The following is a 19,489-nucleotide window of genomic DNA, read 5'->3' as shown; positions in this document are numbered from 1 at the left end:
AAAAGGTATGAAATTTAAATTCAGAGTTAGAAATGCAATATATATTGGTAAAGAGCATCAGGAATTTTAATTCTTGACTCAAAGTAACCTGACAATTATGATTATATTATTTACCTTTTTCCCCCCAGAGGACTCAAAAGAAGAGAGCATTGAGGGAAAAAGATTCCAAGAAATTCTTAAACACATCCTGATTCAAATCCAAAACCTAAATGAAGTGAAACAAACAATGAAGAAAACCACCCTCAATGTCATTCTTTACTCAACAGGGAGCTCACAATGATAGTCCAAGAGAACATTTACAGTGCCAAAAGAAATACCCAATCCATCCATCATCCCCTCACTCCCACTCCCTCCCAAACATCTCATATTTTCCTTCCCAAAAGATACCAATACTCAACAGCTATTTGTCACTCCCAAGTTCTGATAATCCTCTTGGCATCTCAACATTAAAATCTTTCTTTGTCCTTAAAGCAAGAGAAAAGGATTGTCGAATCCCAGGAGCGATTACCTCAAACAACCATTTTACTCTGCTGGGGCACAAAAGATCTTTCTCAATTGTATTCTTTCACAACATGCCTTGCTAGCCAAGCCTTAAGAAGTTAGTTTGGTTTGGGGGACCACTGTAGGCAATTGGAAAAAAACCAGAATTATACCTGGCATTGATACAGAACCGAACTTCCGCAGGTAAAGAAAAGCAATAGGTTCTGTGTTCTCTAGTTTCAGTCATGTTGCCTTAAAATTTGTAAATGAGTATTTTTTACATCTCCCCGAGTATTTATTCTAGAAATTCAAAAAGGAGAAACAGAAATCAGGCACAAAGAGGTCCTAGGTACAAGTACCAAATACTTACTTCTTAGGGCAGCACTTGAAATCTGGACCGCTGACACAAAATCAAAGCACAGCACACTTTCTATATAGGTCAATAGTACCTACATAGATATATGCATAGTTCAGCATCATTTACAAAGTCCAAGTTTCTGTTTAAGAAAACGAAGGGAAAATTGGAAGAAAATCTAAAATGGGAGGAAAGCTAAATATGGCTCCAGGAATGCAGAAAGAGGTCCACAAGGGTGAGTGGGTGTGTGTGTGTATGTGTGTGTGTGTGTGTATGTGTGTGTGTGCATGCTCATGTGTGTCTGGGTATACATACACAAAGACCCCAGTATTTGACATTATCTGCCTAACCTTATTCTGTTATAAAATTATTTTCACAAACAAGCAACACATAGAACTAAAAGTCACTGTTGAAGTGATTTCTAAATATTTACTAAACTTCTAAAAATAAGACTAAACTTTTGGAACTGTGACTTTTGATGGTTTTTTCCAAAATGTCTACTGTAGGGACGTTGATAGTGTGAAACTGGGAGTCTAATCACCAATTCTAGAATGTTTTCAAAGGGAAGTTTTCCTTTTTTGGATCCTCTTATTCACCAGTGAATTGATTTTTCTATGAAGCAAAGATTTTAAAAAGTAAAGTTTCTTAAAGACTGCTCAATTCCTCTGAATTTAAATCTCTACCTCTGGGGAGAGTTTCTCATAGAGAAAGAAGAGGTAAGCGTGATCCTTCTTTGAATCTTGGTGTTATATTTTTCCTTTTAAAAAATGCCACATTTTTTAACTTACAGAGTTTTTTAGGAGAAAGGAGGGGAGGGAAGGGTCAAACTGGTTCTTGTCTTCGTTTCCCTAGGAATGACAATCTAGAACAACCAAGGATACTGTATAAATTAAATATAACTGTTTATATATATATGTATACATTTAAAGAAAACAAAAAAAATCTAAAATTTGTGGGATCGGTAATTTCAAATTTCAAATATAAAGTCAGTTAAAAAATATGTAAAGCAGAGCAGGGCAGGACCTGTTCATAACATGGAGCAAGCATCAGGTGCCCCGAGGAGTGAGGCTGGGTATTCAAGGGAAGGATACTTCAGGCTCATGCAGTAGAGGAAGATTGAGCCTGGTCTTGAAAGATGGAGTTGAAAATCTGCAGAGTCCTGAGGCTTTCAGACTGAAAAAGGCTTTCCTTTCTCACTTGACAATCACAGTGTATCATGATTTATAGACTTTTCTTGATCAACTCCTCTGGAGATATTTTCCTGGAGAAACACTGGAAAAGTGTGGTATACTGTTCTGTTTGTGATCACTTTTTTGAGGTGCAAGAATAAGCTGCTGAGGCAGAAAATGTGCCTCCAGTTATCCCTACCCCTCACCACTGTCTCTTAAGTGTTTACCATCACAAGACCTTTTTTTATGGCTGTGATCCAGATGGAGGTCTCCTCTCTATTTGTCACTGAGTTTCTTCACCAAGTAGTAGACACATGTCAGGATTATTTTGGAGACTGTTCAGAATTAGTGATCAAGGACAATGTGGTTGTGGTTACGCAGCATTAGAAGAGATGCTTGGCAATGGGTTTCCAAGCTGACTCGTTGGCTATCGAATTGAATATCCTCAAAGAACTGACAAAGTCTCCCACTATCCTTTGAACAGTTGTCAACATCATTACAGGAAGCACCAATGTGGGTGACCAACTTCCCACTGGATAACTGTCAGTGGTGCCTTGGTGAGGTGCTGGGGTGAAATACACTAACAATGAGGCCTATTTTGATGTGATTGAAGAGATTGATGCCATTATTGACAAATCAGGTTTAACAATTGCAGCTGAAACCCAGGGGGTGATTGATGCTGTGTCAAGCTGATTGGAATGCCAGACCTTACACTTCCCTTCATGAACCCCAGGTGGTTGGATGATGTCAGCTTCCATCCTTGTGTTTAAGTGCTGGGAATCTGAGCATATCCTTTCATCCCTCCTGATGGAAATTTCCACCTGCTCTCTTATCCTGTCAGTGCACAGAATCTGGTTGCAATCCCAGTGTATGTCAAACATAGTATCAGTTTCTGAGACAGTAGTTTACTTGTATGCTTGGAATAATGATGGGACCCAAGCAGGCAATGGGGAAGACCACAGAGGGAGTGACAGTCACCAGCCAGATGCCCAAAGGGGTCCTAAACATGAGCCTGACTCCACGACAAAGGATGCACACGTTCGGCCCAGTCACAGAGATGCTGTTTTGGGATGTGGGAAAAACAAATTGCCACAAGCTACCAAGTTTAAGGAAGATCATGAGTCTTCACGTTGGAGATTCCAAACCAGAACCATGGTTCTGTGGAACCATTATTTCCTTCTGTACACTTTAATATTTTACTATTACTAAAAAAAAAAAAAAAAAAAAAAAAAAACCTTCCTGATATCATCCTCTAATATGATAAAATTAACCTGCAGTTAAGATGCAGCAGCTGATTATTTCTGGACTTAAGGTCATCTGGATATGTATGGAGAAAAGTACAAATCCTTTAAGGGCATAAAATAGATGACCAAAGCTAGAAAGTTCCAAGTTTAAACCCGAAGGGAGACTTTGCAGAGGGAAGAGTCATGAACACTTTTCATTTCTTACTTATCTAAAAGTAAAAGTAGCAGCCTGTCTCCTAGGACAGTACCCTCCTGGGCCCACTCACTACTTTTTCTCCTTAGCCTGCAGTGCTGTGGAACTAATCAAGGGAGGAAAGGGTCACCAGGGAGAACTGGACAGAACTGAAACACAGCATAACCAGTTCTCAAGGACAAGGTGTGTGACGGGGGTAGAGATACTTGATGCTTGCGTAACCATTTTTAACATGGTTTCTACTGAAAAAGACCAACGTTTGTTGCTTGCTTGGCTTTAATTATCTAAAGCTGATGAAAGACTTCTTTGTTGATTTTTTAAGGTAGAAAGATTAGAAAGAGGCTGGGGGTGGTGGCTCAAGCCTGTAATCCCAGCACTTTGGGAGGCCGAGGCGGATGGATCACCAGAGGTCAGGAGATTGAGATCAGCCTGGCCAACATGATGAAACCCTGTCTCTACTAAAAATACAAAAATTAGTCAGGCATGGTGGTACAAGCCTATAATCCCAACTACTCAAGAGGCTGAGGCAGGAGTTATCACTTGAACTTGGGAGGCGGAGGTTGCAGTGAGCCAAGATTGCACCCCTGCACTCCAGCCTGGGTGACAGAGCAAGATTCTGTCTCAAAAAAAAAAAAAAAGAAAAGAAAAGAAAAGAAAACAAAGATTAGAAAGAAAGAAAAATGAATGTTAGTCAAGGAAAGACTTGTTAAGGATCTGATCTATGCAGGAGGAGGAAAGAGAATTAAGGAAGAGTTATGAGACATCTTTAAATGAAAGATTGGCAAGAAAAGTGAATAAACTGTACTAGGAGGGATGGAAAGAAGAGTTGGTTTCTTTCGGATCCTTCTGCTCATATATAAGAAACACTTGTGCTTCTAGAAAAGGATTGAAGACTTCTTAAATTCGAGTCCAGTATTGACGTGAAAACCCCAGTAGAATCATATTTTCCCTCAAAGACCGTGATGATATCGGACTAGTTTTCAGACACTGCCTGTTGCTGGCCTTTATTTAGTACTTGGGTCTCACCGTCAGTGAGAAGGTGGTCTGCCTTCTTCCCATGGTGGCTGCCTAAAATGCTTCCTTCCCTAACCCAACACAATTCTACCACTTCCCTTTACAGAATTCACCAGCCTTTTTCCTATTACCTCATCCTTCCACAGGATTTTCTAAAAAGTAGGAGAGTTTCAGAGAAGCCAGTCTGATAACCCCGAGGGCAGCCAGAGGTTGTGTGTCATGGTATTGGAGTAGAGAGGGCCGACTCATTTTCCATGAAGGTAGACATGGCTGTGAGTGATCTCACATCTGCATTTGTCCATGCTGGGGTGGTACTGGATCCCAGCCTTCTGGTTGGAAACTCTTCCATCAATTGCCTTAAGAGAATGGTTACCATGGAGGGTATGGTTGCTACTTGAAGCTGCTTGGTAAAGTGGTCACTTCCTCACAGTCTTTTGTTTTGTACTCTACCATGTATTTATAATAGATAGCTACTAGTCCCTTTTCATTCTAAAACAAAAAATGTCCCCTAAATCTTTGAATAAAATTAATGCTAAAGGGGAAAAATACATAAAGCTGTGGAACCACGATTTCCTTCTATACACTTTAATTTTTTACCTATTACTAAAAAAAATTTTCCTGATATCTTCTTTTAATATAATACTGTTTTATCTATCATTTGATTCAAAGCAGAAGTAGCAGCACTAGTAAAATAAAGCAAGCTGCTAAAGTTAGCTGGGAAATGGTCTTCAAGTAATTTAAAAAAATGTTTATAATAATAATAAAAAAAACCCAAAAGGGCCAAAATTCAAAAGGAAAAAAAATAGAAAGTAACAGGGACTTGAGAAAATGTCTGTGGTTTTCTCATCTCTTCAACAGGAATCCATAGCACCTGCCTCACAGGGTTGTCATGAGGATTTTAAACACTCATAAATGAAAAATAGTGTCTGGACCCATAGTGAATGCTCAAGAAATATTAACACATCACTATTATTATTACTGGGAAAAACTCACACTATCAGGCCGTTTATCACTTCCTACCCAGGAAGGCAAACAGTCATAAGGGAATCACAATCTCGTGAAAATCTTGGCTGCCAAGCAACGATAGCCTTATTTCACAGAGAGCATACTAAAGACACGGTTCAAGATTTCTACAATATGGAAGGAAGAAGTAGTCATTAGAGAAGGATCAGCATTTCTGATTTCTAGAAGGGGCCTATCACCTATAAAAAAAAGAATAAGGCTTGTTTTCCATTTGCCAAAGGTGGACTTGAATTAAATGGTGGACGTTAGAGGGAAATGTCTGCTCACTATAAGAAAGGTTAGTATCAGGAACAATTGCTTCATAAAAGGATAGCCTGTCTTGAAGGATACTGCACTGTTAACTAAGTGTGAAAGCAGGAGTTTCATACGTCAAGGATGCTAATTGCCCTGCACCTTTGTAAGCACATTGTGTGCGGACCCATTCGATTTTCTCCACAGCCACCCTGCTGCACTGTCTATATTCTTAACCACCATAATTCGCTGCCTACCTCCCAGCTCTGAAATCCTGGGCAAGTTACCTAGCTTCTCTGCGTCTCCATTTCGTCATTTATAAAATGAGGACAATGATAGCACTTGCCTCAGATGATAGTAATAGATTAATTGCATTGATACATTTGCTTAGCACTTAGAACAGTCCCTGACACATAGCAAGTATTTTATTATTTTTATACAAAGGTCATTTCAACTTTTAAGAAAATCTTTTACTTGGATGGCAAGTTACAGAAGCCACAAAGAACTCTGTCTTGGCTACAGTGAGCAATCTGACACAATTTTTTACCAAATAAGTGGAACTCAAGGCTTGCCTTCAGCCCTGATTCTCTAACAGCAATGAAAAATGTGGGCAAAACTCCTACAGTGAGAGACCTACATTGAGACCAGATTCTCCATACTTTGTCATGGCTGATAAAGTAAAGCCCTGAAAAGAGTGGTCTAGTCCATAAGCCTCTGCTCCCTTCTCTTATCCTCAATGCCTCAGCCAATCATTCAAACGACACTTTCAGCAGAACCCTTAACTGCTTCACACACTGGGCTTTACCTAGCACCTACTTAACCAATTCCCAAACCTAGTCAATCCAATCCACTTCCTTGTGCCTGCCATCCAACTGCAACCTGGCATCCAACATAGCCTACTAAGCCTTCTACTCGTCCTTAACTTACTCCTTTAGATTCTCATAGAGGCAACATTAAACGTTTACTGCACTCAAGCTTCCAAATGATCTTTCCCTGTTCTCATGTATCCTAGATTCCTCAGTAATTGGAAAATAGGCACAATCAGAAACAAATTCTACTTTTCATATACCTACCTCTATACCCCTAAACCCCTGCAACAACAAATCAATTCAACATTTACGGATACCTTTGCCTAGCCTTTTCACTCTCCTTCCTGTTTCAGAAGAACAGTAAGTTTCTAGACCTCCTTTCTAAGGCCAACTCTTTCTTCTGTTCTCTGGTGCTACTCAAGAAATGATCATAATCTTCTTGGTTCAATTGTCTGGCAACCATTCCCCTGACTCCCACCTCTGTTAGATCTTCAAAATTGTTCTACTAATCTATAAACATACACTGGAAAAAAAATGTTTTCAGACCTGTTTTCCTCATTTAAGTCTTCATTAAATAAAGTGGTCTCTTGCTACAGGTATGTAACTGGTTGAACTCATAAATGTGAACCACTGGAAGGGAATCTGATACAAGTTATTCTTGATTACAATCAATCTTTTAAGTACGCTTAAGGGTCCTAACATCCAGCAGCCTTGGATTTAATGATTCTTAATTATTTCTCCCATTTATACTGTGTTTTTAACAAACATAATAAAGGAAAATATGCCAGAGGTTTATTATATATGACAAACTGTACTTTAAATAAATGTTGCTATTGACTTGAGGATTTCTTGTACAAAGTTTATAGATTACCAATATTAATACCTTAAAATGCTTTTGAAGGATAATTCTTACACGAGCTAAGTAAGCCCTTAGTCTACAGAATAATGATGGAAGTTATGAACAATGCTATGATCATGTAAATTGTCCATATACCCTTAGAACCTTATTTGATTTAAAAACTTCCCATCTATAGAGAATAAGTTTACAGAAATAAATGTTTCCATACCTTCTAGGAAAACGATCTAAAATAGGAGAGAATATGATGTATTTAAGGAAAACAAAAGCAAGCCAGTGAGGGCGAAGCACAGAAAACAATGGGGGAGGAGGGAAGGACCAAATTCCTCAGGGCCTCCTAGCCCAGAATTAATACATTTTGGCATACTCATGAGAACAGGAAGCAAAAGAAAAGCTTTCAGCTGGGAGATGGAAGGATCAGGTCCGCAATTTTAAAAGGATGACTCTAGTCGCTGTATAGAGAATGAATGGATAGCCGACCAGAGTGTGATGAGCACAAGTGGGAGTTAGGAAGTTGCTTCAGAAGTCTAAGAGGGAAATGCTGGTAGCCAGGACCAGAGTGGCAATAGAGGTAGAAATAAGGAGATAGATTCCAGCTGATAAAATCAGTAAGACTTGAGGAATGATTAGATATGGGGGAAAGAAAAGAGGTACCAAGGACATGTTGGTTTCCTGCATTTATATACATATATACATGGAAATGCCAGTAACACATCTTGTACAATATATACCAAGTTGTTAACAGAAGTTACCTGTTGAAAGGGAAGATGACTTTTACATAGTTAAAAGTAGACTTTTAAAACTACATAGATACGTACACTGTTTAAATATTTTATAATCAGCAGGTATACATTGCCTTCTACTTAAACTCATGTGCAATTTGCCTCCCTGAAAAGGATAGGAATGGCATTTTAGGGAGAAGGAACAATGTATCCCAAAGCACAGACACATGAAAGTACATGACATATTTAAAGAATATCAAGTGGTCTAATGTTTGTAGAATAAGAAGGAAAGACGTATACTGGAACAGAGATGAGGAGAGAATTGAAGCTATTGCAGAATATGGCCAGATCATAAAGAACCTTCTATCTGAGGCTAAAGAAATCATTCCTTAAAGAGTAGGAAATGGGGAAGCAAATGAAGGTTTCAGGCAAGAGGGTGAAAAATATCAAGTTTAAATTTTAGAAAGATTTCTCAAGAGGCAGTATAAAGACTGAACCAAAAGGAGACAGAAGACAGCCTGGGAGATCACTCAGGCAAGAACTTAAGGCAAAATCAGGGGCAACAGATAAGGGAAGAAATTTGAGATTCATTTCAGAAGTTGACAGGACTTGGTGATTAAGCTAATCCAACAGAGAAAAGGAAAAGTCAAAGATGCTTCCATGATTTCTAGTTTAGGAAATTAGTGATGACATCATATGAGATAATGCAAGAACAGGTGAAGTGAGAAGATTAACAATTTCTGTGTTGAAGATAATGAAGTTTAAATACCTCTGGAGGCAGGGCAAGTTACCCAACAAGAAATCAGACTATTTAAGTTTGAATTTGAAGAACAAGGTCGAGAATGGGAGCACATGAACACTATTACTCAGAAGAGAGAATTTTAAACCTGTGGACACCGTCTTACCCTCAATGCAATTTCACTCCATCTTGAGGCAACCGTCAATTGACCAGTTCCATTTATTTTCATAGTCGTAAAAATTCCACAAAATCGTTAGTTTCTGTAAGCGATAACTTTAAAAAGTCAGAGCTTTTGTCTTGTTCTGAGTCATTTTCCCCTTTCCTCTTTGTATGCCATTCTTTCTGTCAAACTAGTTAAGGAAGCTATATGAGGTATAAGGAAGAATATTAAGAAAAATCTGTTATTCTTATTATTTTGTCTTAATTGTAAAGGCAAAGAAAAGAACATTCGACTATTCTACCTTTAGCAAAACCTAAGTTAATGATTTACCTATGTGACTCTCCACTAATTTTCTCTTGCAAATCATCACCCCTTAATTAATGGACATCCCCAAGGCAGTCAACTCAAGCTGTAGCTTTAACCACAGAGGTTAAACAATTCACAGTCCTGTTGTTGCTGTCAGAAATCCAAGTTACACTGTACCTTTGTCTAATCAATGGTGCCCTACTTTGGTGGGAGATGGAGAGGAAGGGACCTGTTGGCAAGGAAACAGCTGCTTCCTTCCTGAACAAGGGAAAACCAGTAAGGTGACAGATGGGCAGAGCAGAAAAGTAGCCAAAAATTGCTCTGGCTCCTGGTTGGCAATAATTTTTGGAACTGAGGCACAACTGAATATTTTAAAGTATATCAACAATTGAGAGAGAGTATTGTTTACCTGGGTGCGCCGAAGTTCAACAAGCCTTCCCACACATTTTCTACATTTGAAAAACTTTTAAGTTTGCAGTAGTACAAAGAGCTTAGCCTTAGCCTATGTACAGTGGGCAAAGACTGCAAGGCACTGTCCCATTTCACTTTAGGATTGCACCCAAGCAAATGCACTTTCTGGTTAAAAAAAAAAAAAGGACAATTTTATTTTCTCTATAATATAGTTGTATGACTGACTAGAATTACTATTAAAATCTCATTAAAAATGTTTGCCTTAAAAGTTTACTTTTATATACTTAATTTGAAAGGATTTGTTGTAAACTTTTATAATTTGTTCTCTAATCATTCCCCCTCCCATCCACTTCGGTACCCAGAAAACTAAATATCCAAGAATTCCTGGGTAAAACAGACAACCACTAGACTGATACAACTAACGTATTTTGTTTTAAGCTGTATAGTTCTTCATCAAATGGAAATCAGCAAACCACTGAAAATAACATTAAAAATTAGTGTGGGCATGAAGTATGGAATTTTAAACATCAGTTTACTATGCTGATTAAGTCAACATTTATATTTTCATCAGAACTTAATAATCCCATAAATAAATAGAGCTCTCAATTATTTAAAAAAATCAAGGGATAACATATGTATTTAGACATAGTAGCAGCGTAAAGATGTATGCTTCAACACACTTATTGGGGAAACGTCTGAAAATATTACTACACTGAATTCAAAGGTATCCGCAGGAACCTGACATAGAAGTTCTCTAGAATAACATCATTTCAGGAAATTTCAAAAAAGAAAAGGGGTAGAATAGGAAATAGCCTCAAATTAATTGACAAAGTTCAGTGTTTGCCCCAACTTGATTATTCTCTCTCCACTGCAAAAAGAAAGTCTCAGGATGAGTGAATCACTTAGACGAAAGTTCATCTAGTGGAATAAATGGAGAAGCCGCTTGGGCAGGTGACACAGGAGAGTCGGTGGTAGTGCTGACTTTCGCTGGTGAGTTACAAGAAGATCCGGCACTGCTGCTGTTTCCATCAAGGGTATCCGAAGATACACACACACCAGGATCTGACAGCTGTGCAACGTCAGAAGAAAGCATGTTGGTGATGCCCTGGAAAAATCTCTTTGGCTGATAATCAGTTTCCATTTCACATTTTCTTTTCAATGGTCCAAGAACACTTGGTCTAATGCAATTGATGGGGCTCTGGCTTCTCCGGGTGGTAAATCGGGTCGTTGGGCTGGGAATAGGGCTTGGAGGCAATCCGTTGCTACTTACAAAACTTTGCAAGGATGGCGAAAAACACTGCTTCCCAATTCCCCGAGTGGGTGACGGTGCCGGTGACACAGGAATGAAATCGATGCGCTTGGGGGAGGCGGATTTCTCCACGTCGTTGTCACTCAGGCTGAAACTTTCCTCCCAGGAGTGGCTTATCTGCATTGCGGTCTGCACCTCCCGTTCGTGGACCGTCTCTCGGTTGATCAAGTCCATGCCTTCTTCTTGTTTGATCTGGTGCAAGCGGCTGCTGTGCATGCGGACAGGGGAGGCCGGTAGCAGCAGGCCGTGGCGGCTCGGGAACGTTGTGCTGTTCCGCCTGGCGCTCGGCGCCTCGGCCTGGAACACCGGCGAAGTGTCACTGAGGCCGTGGATCAGGGGGGCGCTGTTAGACCTCCTGAGGCCCCCGCCGCCGCCGCTGCCGCCGCCCTCCGCCGGGCTCCCGCCCGTACCAGGAGGCAGCTCCAGGTCTAGCTCCATCTTCTCCTGAGCCATGTCGGGGGCAGGGAGGCGGGGGAGGTGCTCAGTCAGGGACCTAGGATTCCCATTCCCCGCAGTCCAGGGCCGCCGCCGCCGCCGCCGCCGCCACCGAGAATCTGTCAGCGGGCTGGCCCCTCTGCGCATGCGTACCCCTTCGCGCAGGCGCTCGCGATGTCCGTCCTCGAGGCGCCTGCTTTCTGCGTAATATCTGCGCGGCAGTGGTAGGGGAGGGGCGAGGAGTGGTCGGGCCGCTAGTCCGTATATTCCTTCAGCAAAGCTATTGAGTGCAAACTGGCATTGACGGACGTCAATAAGATTGTCATATTCTGGAGTACATACTTATAAAACGAACAAAGCCCTGAAAGAGAGGCCCATGGTGATGTGGGGCTGTATGACGGGGAGTGGCGCTTGGCCTAATCAGGGAGGGCTTCCTCGAGGAAGGAACAGTGTCCTGAAATCCGAAGAAGTGGGCGAAATGGGTGCGATGTAAAACTTCGCAGGAAGCGGGAAGCGGGAAGCAAGGGCGACCCAGCCAGTTGGCAGGCGGGAACCAGGAGGGGAGGAGAAAGTGTGGCCTGGAGTGGACAGTGAGGGCTGGCGTGACGTGAGGTGGTGGACCAGACCACATTCTGGTCTTTATCTTGAGAACAATGAAAACTTAAAGGGTTTTCAAGCATGGGTATAATAGCAACTGAAAAGCTCACTGGCCTGCAGTCTGGAGAACAAATATTGGGAGATTAAAACCTTACAGAAAAAAGGCCAGAGAGGATGGTAATTTGCACGAAGGTGACAGTGTGGAAGTGGAGATGGAGAGAAAAGTAAATGAGAACTGTTTAGGTTAGGGGAGAAAGCCAAAACAGGGGATGGTATTGATACTGATTTACAGTCATAGTTCCAGCACAAGCATATGTGTGAAGTATGAAGGATTAAAGGAAAACCAGTAGGTCCTCACATTTTAAAAATAAAAACACCATTCTTGGCTCATGTAATTAATATGAAACCTTGATATCTCATTAAAAGTGAGTTTATTTGTTCATTTATTTATTCAGTCAGTCAAGGTTTTTTTTTTCCAGCATACTTACTATGTGCCAAACACTGCTAGGAAATGGGCCCTAGTATGAGAACTTTTAATTCTTACTGAGGGGAAAATACAGAAATAAACGCAGGCTATTTTCAGATAGTGGTAAAGCCTTAGGAAAAACAAGATGGTGTGATGGAGCACTACTGATAGAAGGCAGGGGACAATTAGAGCTGAGATCTAAATGACAAGCCGCAGCAAGTCACGTGGACATCTGGGGAATGAGTATTCCAAGCAGAGAGAATAGCAAGTGCTAAGGCCGGAGCCAGCCATGAGTTTGATGAGTAAGCAGAAAAAGAAAGAAGGGCAGTGCTGCTGAAGCATAAGAGCGGGGAGTGTTAGCAGAGGGTAAGAGTCGGATCTCATTCTGAGTATGATGAAAAGTCACTGGAGGGTTTTAAGCAGGGGAATGATATTATCTTAGACTCTGTGGAAAACAGGCTGAAAGAGGACCACAGTGGAGGCAGAAGGATGAATTCAGGGCCTATGGCAACAATACAGGTAAGATTCTTGGACTAGGGTTGTAGCAGTGTCAATGGGGAGAAGTAGAGAGACTGAGGCTATGTGTTGAGTTAGAACCAATAGGATTTGCAGATGGATTAAATTTAGATTGTGAAAGAAACATTATTCGAAGGGGACTCATAGCTTGTTTTATTTAAACTGGTGAGATGGTAGTATTATTTACTGAGAGAGGAAAAGAGCACATTTAGAGCTGTAGAAATTAAGAGATCTGAAGCAGAAGAACAGAAGGTAGAAAGAACCAACATTTTCTAAGTGCCTACTCCCTGCTAGGTACTTTAAACACTCCATAATCCCACTTAATCCTCACTGCGTAGATATTGTTATGCTCATTTTATGAAGGAATGATTGAGGTTCAAAAACTGCAAAAGGTACTACAGTCAGTACACGGAAGAACAAAGATCTGAACCGATTTGAATCAAAGACTCATTTTGAAAACCTGTATTATTTTCTCTGAATTTCACATGGATTAAAGAAAGAGAATTTCACATGAATTAGAGAAGGATGGCTAATTCTGAGATGAAAGAAAGGTCTAAAACCAAAGTTGGGAAAGGCAGAAGAAGGAGATGGATTTGGGAGACCAGGCAACAACAGAACCTAACAGCATGGATGCGCAGAGGATGAACAGGAGACACAAATGACTGTAGTTCACCTGTAAGTGGCTGAAAGAATGCTACAAATTATTCAATGAAAACAGGAGAGAGGAGGAAATGTCTACAAAAAAATTAATATTAGGTAAGTACAAAAGAACATTAAATATAGAACTCACTTCATAATACCCACAGCATATTACTGTTAACTTGCATATTACTAAATTATTACTAATGTGGCTCAAATGTGCCAGATATTGTTCATCCATGTCTGGATAAACATAATAATTACCTTTACTAATAAAACAGAAGGATGGTGATGAGCCCACAAAATGAAACATCTATGCTATTTGATTCTTGCCTGAACACACCTATTAGAGATCTTAGCTGGTTTCCCAGTTTCTACCCTCGTCCTTGTAGAGTTGGGGACAGAGAATTGACTGACACTTCAGGTCCCAGCACAAATATTAATACTGACTGAGAGGCTTTCATAACTGTTCCTTATAAAAAGCAATCGCAGTTCTCAACACCAAGTGTACATTCGCATGCCCCTTACTCTGTTTTTATTTTCCTCCGGAGTACCACATGACATATATGTATATATTTTCTTGCCTCTTTCTCTCCTGAGAAGGTAAGCTCCACAAGCGAAAGACCTTTGTTTTGTTCTCTGTTATATGCTTCATATCTAGAACAGGGCCTGGCACATTGTACTCAATAAGTACTTGTTGAATCATTGTGTGAATGCATGATAATGAATGAAAGGATGGATTAATATAGCTTTGTCTAAAAGGGAAGATAACTCTACTATTTGAAAATCCAGTCTAACAGGCTTTTCTACACTGATTCTAGGAGCTCCATACCTTGATATATTTTTTAAATATCAGGAATATTATTATTATTTAGAGTGCCCTCCAGCCCATGCAAGTGTGTTACTGGAACTACCCATTATGTGAACTAAGAAACTGAAGCCCTAGGTTTTCTTTCTTTTCAACCATATGCTCATAAAATTTGATAGAATTAAAATGTTCAGTACTGAGGATTCTAGGCAGTGTTTAATATATTGAGTTACTACTTCCTTTCGAAGGAATCAAGGACAAATGAGAGAAAATAGCAGCCATAAAATGCAATGTAGCCAGCTGCAAATGAATAATGCCAGAGGCAGGATCCAAGGAACCTCCCTGGCTCATTTCCCCCTTCTGGTTTCACTCCATGAATTAAATACCACTCTTAGTCAAGATTCATTCTCACTCCGAAGCCACAAAACCAGACATCTATTCAATAGTTATATTATTGTGATTAACATTAGATTTTAAAACAAAAGATATAACTTATTTTTAGGTTAAAAATAAATAGTTTAGGGCCAGATGTGGTGGCTCATGTCTGTAATCCCGGCACTTTGGGAGGCTGAAATGGAAGCACTGTTGAGCCCAGGAGTTCATGACCAGCTTGGGCAAGAAAGACCCCATCTTATAAAATAAAAATAAACAAACAGCTTAAAAATGAGCATAACAATATCTAGTATTGGGACAGAGTCCCAATCTAATATCTAATTTATAAGATTGCAATGAGGAATAAGTGGGACTAGAATATTTAAAGTGACTAGCAGGGAGTAAGCACTTAGAAAAATATTATTATTAGACAGTTTTCTTTTAATTTCTAAGGACAATTTTTCACTATTAAATTTCCGAATATATGACAAGGCAAATTTCCACCTCTGAATCCAAACTGAATGAATGTAAAATACGAAAATGTGTGTATGTGTATAATCTAAGATGGGCTGGAAAATACCTCGATATTCCACATTAATTAGCATCAACAACCTAGAGTAAAAATATTGCAGCAAAAACTGTGCTCTAAAACCATAGGAACTTAGGGTTAACTGTTACAACCACTTAGGAAAAATATTTTGCTGTACCTATTAAAAGAAAATATATTTATAGCCCACGACTAAGGAATCCTGCTCCTGACGATATTACCAAGAGAAATGAGGGCATGTCTACTAAAAGACATGCATAAGAATGTTTCTTGCATTATTATTATTTGTAATAGCTCCAGACTCAAACAACCATAAACAATTTAATTATACAATGGAACTCTTTACCCAACAACATGGATGAGTTACAATATAATGTTGAATGAAAGAAATTAAGTACAAAAGAATACATATACTATGACTTCAGTGTTATGAAGTCCCAAAACAGCCAAAACCAACTTAGAAGTCAAAATACAGTAGTCCCCTCTTACCCACAGTTTCGGTTAACCTATGGCCAACATTGGTCCAAAAATATCAAATGGAAAATTCCAGAAATAAACAATTCATGAGTTTTAAATTGCATGCTGCTGTGAGTGAGTGGCATGATAAAATCCAGTACCATCGCGCTCCATCTGACCCGGGACGTGAATCATCCCTACAACTAGTGTATCCATGCTGTCTATGCTCCCTGCCCATTAGTCACTTAGTAGCCATCTCAGTTACCAGATCGACTGCTGTGGTAGTGCTTCTGTTTGAGTAACTCTTATTTTACTTAATAGTGGCCCCAAAGCACAAGAGTAGTGATGCTAGCAATTGTAATACGCCAAATAGAAGCTGTAAAGTGCTTCCTCTAAGTGAAAAGGTGAAAAAAAAAATATGCTGAGATTGCTAAGATCTGTGGTAAGAACAAATCCTCTATCCATGAAGTTGTGAAGAAGAAAAAAGAAATTTTGCTAGTTTTGCTGTCGCACCTCAAATTGCAAAAGTTATGGTGATAGTGTGTGATAAGTGCTTAGTGAAGATGGAAAGGGCATTAAATTTGTGGGTGGAAGAGATGAGCAGAAAGCATTCCAATTGATGGCAATGTGTTGCATCAGAAAGCAGTGAGCCTATATGAAGATTTCAGCAAGGGATCCCCTGAAATGAGTGACACCAAGCCACTTACTGCAAATAAGTGATGGTTACACCGATTTGGGAATAGGTTTGGATTGACAAATATAAAATTTACTAGAGAGGTTATGTCTGCCAATGAAGAAGCTGTTGCCACATTTCCAGCAGAGCTGAAGAAGTTTATCAAGGAAAAAAGATACTATCCGAGTGAGATTTCAATTGCAATGAAACTGGCCTCTTCTGGAAGATATCCAGTAGAAAGAATCTACATTGATAACAGTACAAAAGAGGCACCAGACATAAAACATGGAAGGACGAATTAGCTCTAGTACTATGTAGCCATACACATAGTATTTGGTTTCTGCGGTTTCAGGCATCCACTGGGGGTCTTGGAACGTTTCCCCTTGTATGAGGGGGGACTATTATAGTGGTTACGCTTAGGACTGACTGGGACGGTCTACAAGAAAATGTTCTATATCCTGATCTGTGTGCTAGTTTACACGGGTGTACACATATGGAAAACATTATCAAAATATTTGAAATGTATACACGTTTCCATATAAAGTTAGATCTTAAAATGTTCTTGATATGGACAAAACCACCATGGAATGTAAATGGAGAAGGAGAGAATAGGATAAGAATGTATGTACTTCAATTGGAAGGAAGATATCTTATTCAAGCACTAACCAGAAATCTAAACTGGAATGCTGAGCTTCCAAATCTGACACACAACAGTATCAGTGGAAGAGAGCTAACTTGACAGTAGAGAGAAAAGAGAAACACACACACACCCCTAAAGTTGCATTTCACTGGGGCCCTAAACACTAGTAGACTCCAGCAACCTCACGTAAACTCTGAAGACTTGTCTGAATCCAGTTACAGATCACCAAGAATAGAACCATCAGCTTTTCTTGGCCCTGTTCCCATAGTACCCTTAAAGTTAGTTACTTCTAAGAAAGCAATAAGGAGGAAATGAAGCCCATTTTATTGCCTTTTATTTTCTCAACTGCAAGCTTTGTGTATTTTGTTCAAGCAAAGTCGGCTCTGTTGCCTTCTCAGTGGTATCCTCCTAGAATAATTCATGAAATGGAACAGAATTAAAGTAGCATCATAGGAACTCAGCGTGGGCTGTTAGAACATATGTGAAGAACAAGAATTGTATTTAAGGACACAATTCTGGCCACCAAGAACTTATTTGGTTATTCTGATGAAAGAAAATAATAGATGATCTCAGAAATTTACCAACCATTCAATTTACAAATAATTATTGAGGGCTCGTTAAGTACAGACACCCTCCATGTTATCTACCTTCAAATTACTTAATATAATCCTTAAAACTTCAGAGCAACAGCAAAGATTAGAAAATCAAGGTAGAAGTATACAAAGGGGCTACTGAGCCCTCTCAACTTTGATAAACTGAAAAGCCATCACACCACTGCATGGAGACATATCCTTCTTATGGAGACAGTGAACAGATAGAAAGGGGCCTCAGAGACTTGATGGAAGAATCTTACAGGCTAGGCCCTCAGCACAATTCAAGTAAACAAGTAATTGTGGACTGTAGTTACTTTGTTCAGTTTTTTCCATGGGAGACTATAAAGGAAGATACTAAATTAAAATAGCCATCTAACCCCCAGTCTCTAATCCCTTAAGTCTTTTGAATAGAATAGAAAACAGGATTGATATCTCTCCTTGTTCCTCACTGTCCATTTTTTGGTGCCTTCTCTTCGACATTAAAACCCTCCTAGACCATAATCCAAGAGTATAATGGATAGCCCTTTCTTTGGTGAAATGCTTCTCTCTGCCCGTCTGCTATCCTTCCCTTGAAGGATTAATCCATTTGCCAAGGGGGTGGGGGAACTGATGGCTTTATGGATAATGTATAAACTTTAAAACATGCAAAGGCTGCAAATCTCATTGGATTTATATACTTGGACCTTTCAGCTGGGTGGGTGTTTGGAAACTTAAGAGCTCAGTGCATTAGTGCACAGAAAGACCATAGCAAAGAAAGAACCAAACTTGGAGTCAGATTATCATACTTGCAGCAGTGGGACTTTGGGCAAGTCTGTCAACCTCTCTAGGCTTCACTTTTGTCACTTATGAAGTGGGGATGAAGCCTTTTTGTTGTAAAGATAAAATAATGTGGTGTCCATAAAAGGCCTTGCAAACAGTAAAGGGCCTATAACAGAGTTCTTTATTCACATATTCAGTGCCATGATCACAAAATGATCCTACCCTTTTTCTACCACTCTTACCAGAAGGCTTCCTCTGTTTTCTTACTTTCAGTTTGATTCTGTGGAAGGAAATTCTTCGTCTCCTTCCCTAAGGTTATATAGTAATTATAGAGCTATACATTTTCTGTGGTCTAAAAACTATGAATTGGAAGGTTCATATACAAGCAGGCACAGTTTCTGAGTAGGATAATTGGGCAAAACCACATTTCTAAGATCTTTGCAGCAGAATCTGTGTGTCTGGGAAGAGAGATGGGCACTGGGGCAGAGAGGCCATCAATAACTAAAATGCGGCTGGATCAGTGAATACTATTCCCTGCAGCAAGCCATTTGTTAATCCCCAACAGTAGCGGCTACCCTCCCCAGTAGCACTGAACTTTTCAATTGGGACTAATCCCAAAGGCTTATTCTTATTTATTCACTTAAAACCCCATTTTGAATTACTGCTGTCATGTCACCATCCTTCTTGGCATACAATAAACTGCAGGGGGACACATATTTGGCTGTGCCTGACAAACAGGTTGAACCCAGCCTCTCTCAGATAAAATAAGAAGAGCAAAGAGGAAGAAACTGAGAGAAGATTCAAGAAGTCTCGGTAGTTACTGTTCCTTAAGGTGTGTCTTTCCCTCCATGTAGCTGACATCTAGAGGGATGTTTGGAGGAGCAGGTCAAATGTTCAAAAGAAGTTTGAAGCTGCTGCCGCAAACCTAGAGATTCATAAGCAACATGCCTTAGGGAAATTTTTTGGT

At 39.8% G+C, this 19,489-nt stretch overlaps 1 protein-coding gene and 1 pseudogene across 1 annotated transcript; one reads left to right on the top strand and one right to left on the bottom strand.

Annotated features, from left to right (window-relative positions):
* The first annotated feature begins 2,007 nt into the window (after positions 1-2,007).
* LOC108530267 (AP-3 complex subunit mu-2-like) lies at positions 2,008-3,715 on the top strand (annotated as a pseudogene).
* A 3,514-nt stretch (positions 3,716-7,229) lies between these two features.
* On the bottom strand, positions 7,230-11,631 carry PABIR1 (PP2A Aalpha (PPP2R1A) and B55A (PPP2R2A) interacting phosphatase regulator 1). The gene has a single exon (XM_017873046.1). The coding sequence runs from the start codon at positions 11,601-11,603 to the stop codon at positions 10,611-10,613; it is 993 nt and encodes a 330-aa protein (XP_017728535.1). The 5' UTR covers positions 11,604-11,631; the 3' UTR covers positions 7,230-10,610.
* Positions 11,632-19,489: the final 7,858 nt, after the last annotated feature.

This window comes from Rhinopithecus bieti, unplaced genomic scaffold, assembly GCF_001698545.2.
Source record: "Rhinopithecus bieti isolate Rb0 unplaced genomic scaffold, ASM169854v2 scaffold_7648, whole genome shotgun sequence".
NCBI classification, from domain to species: Eukaryota; Metazoa; Chordata; class Mammalia; order Primates; family Cercopithecidae; genus Rhinopithecus; species Rhinopithecus bieti.
The sequence above is the reverse complement of the archived record's forward strand: the minus strand, read 5'-3'. Positions and strand labels throughout refer to the sequence as shown.

Coding starts and splice junctions, on each gene's coding strand:
- PABIR1 (XM_017873046.1), bottom strand. CDS start 11,603: ATGCGCAGAGGGGCCAGCCCGCTGACAGATTCTCGGTGGCGGCGGCGG.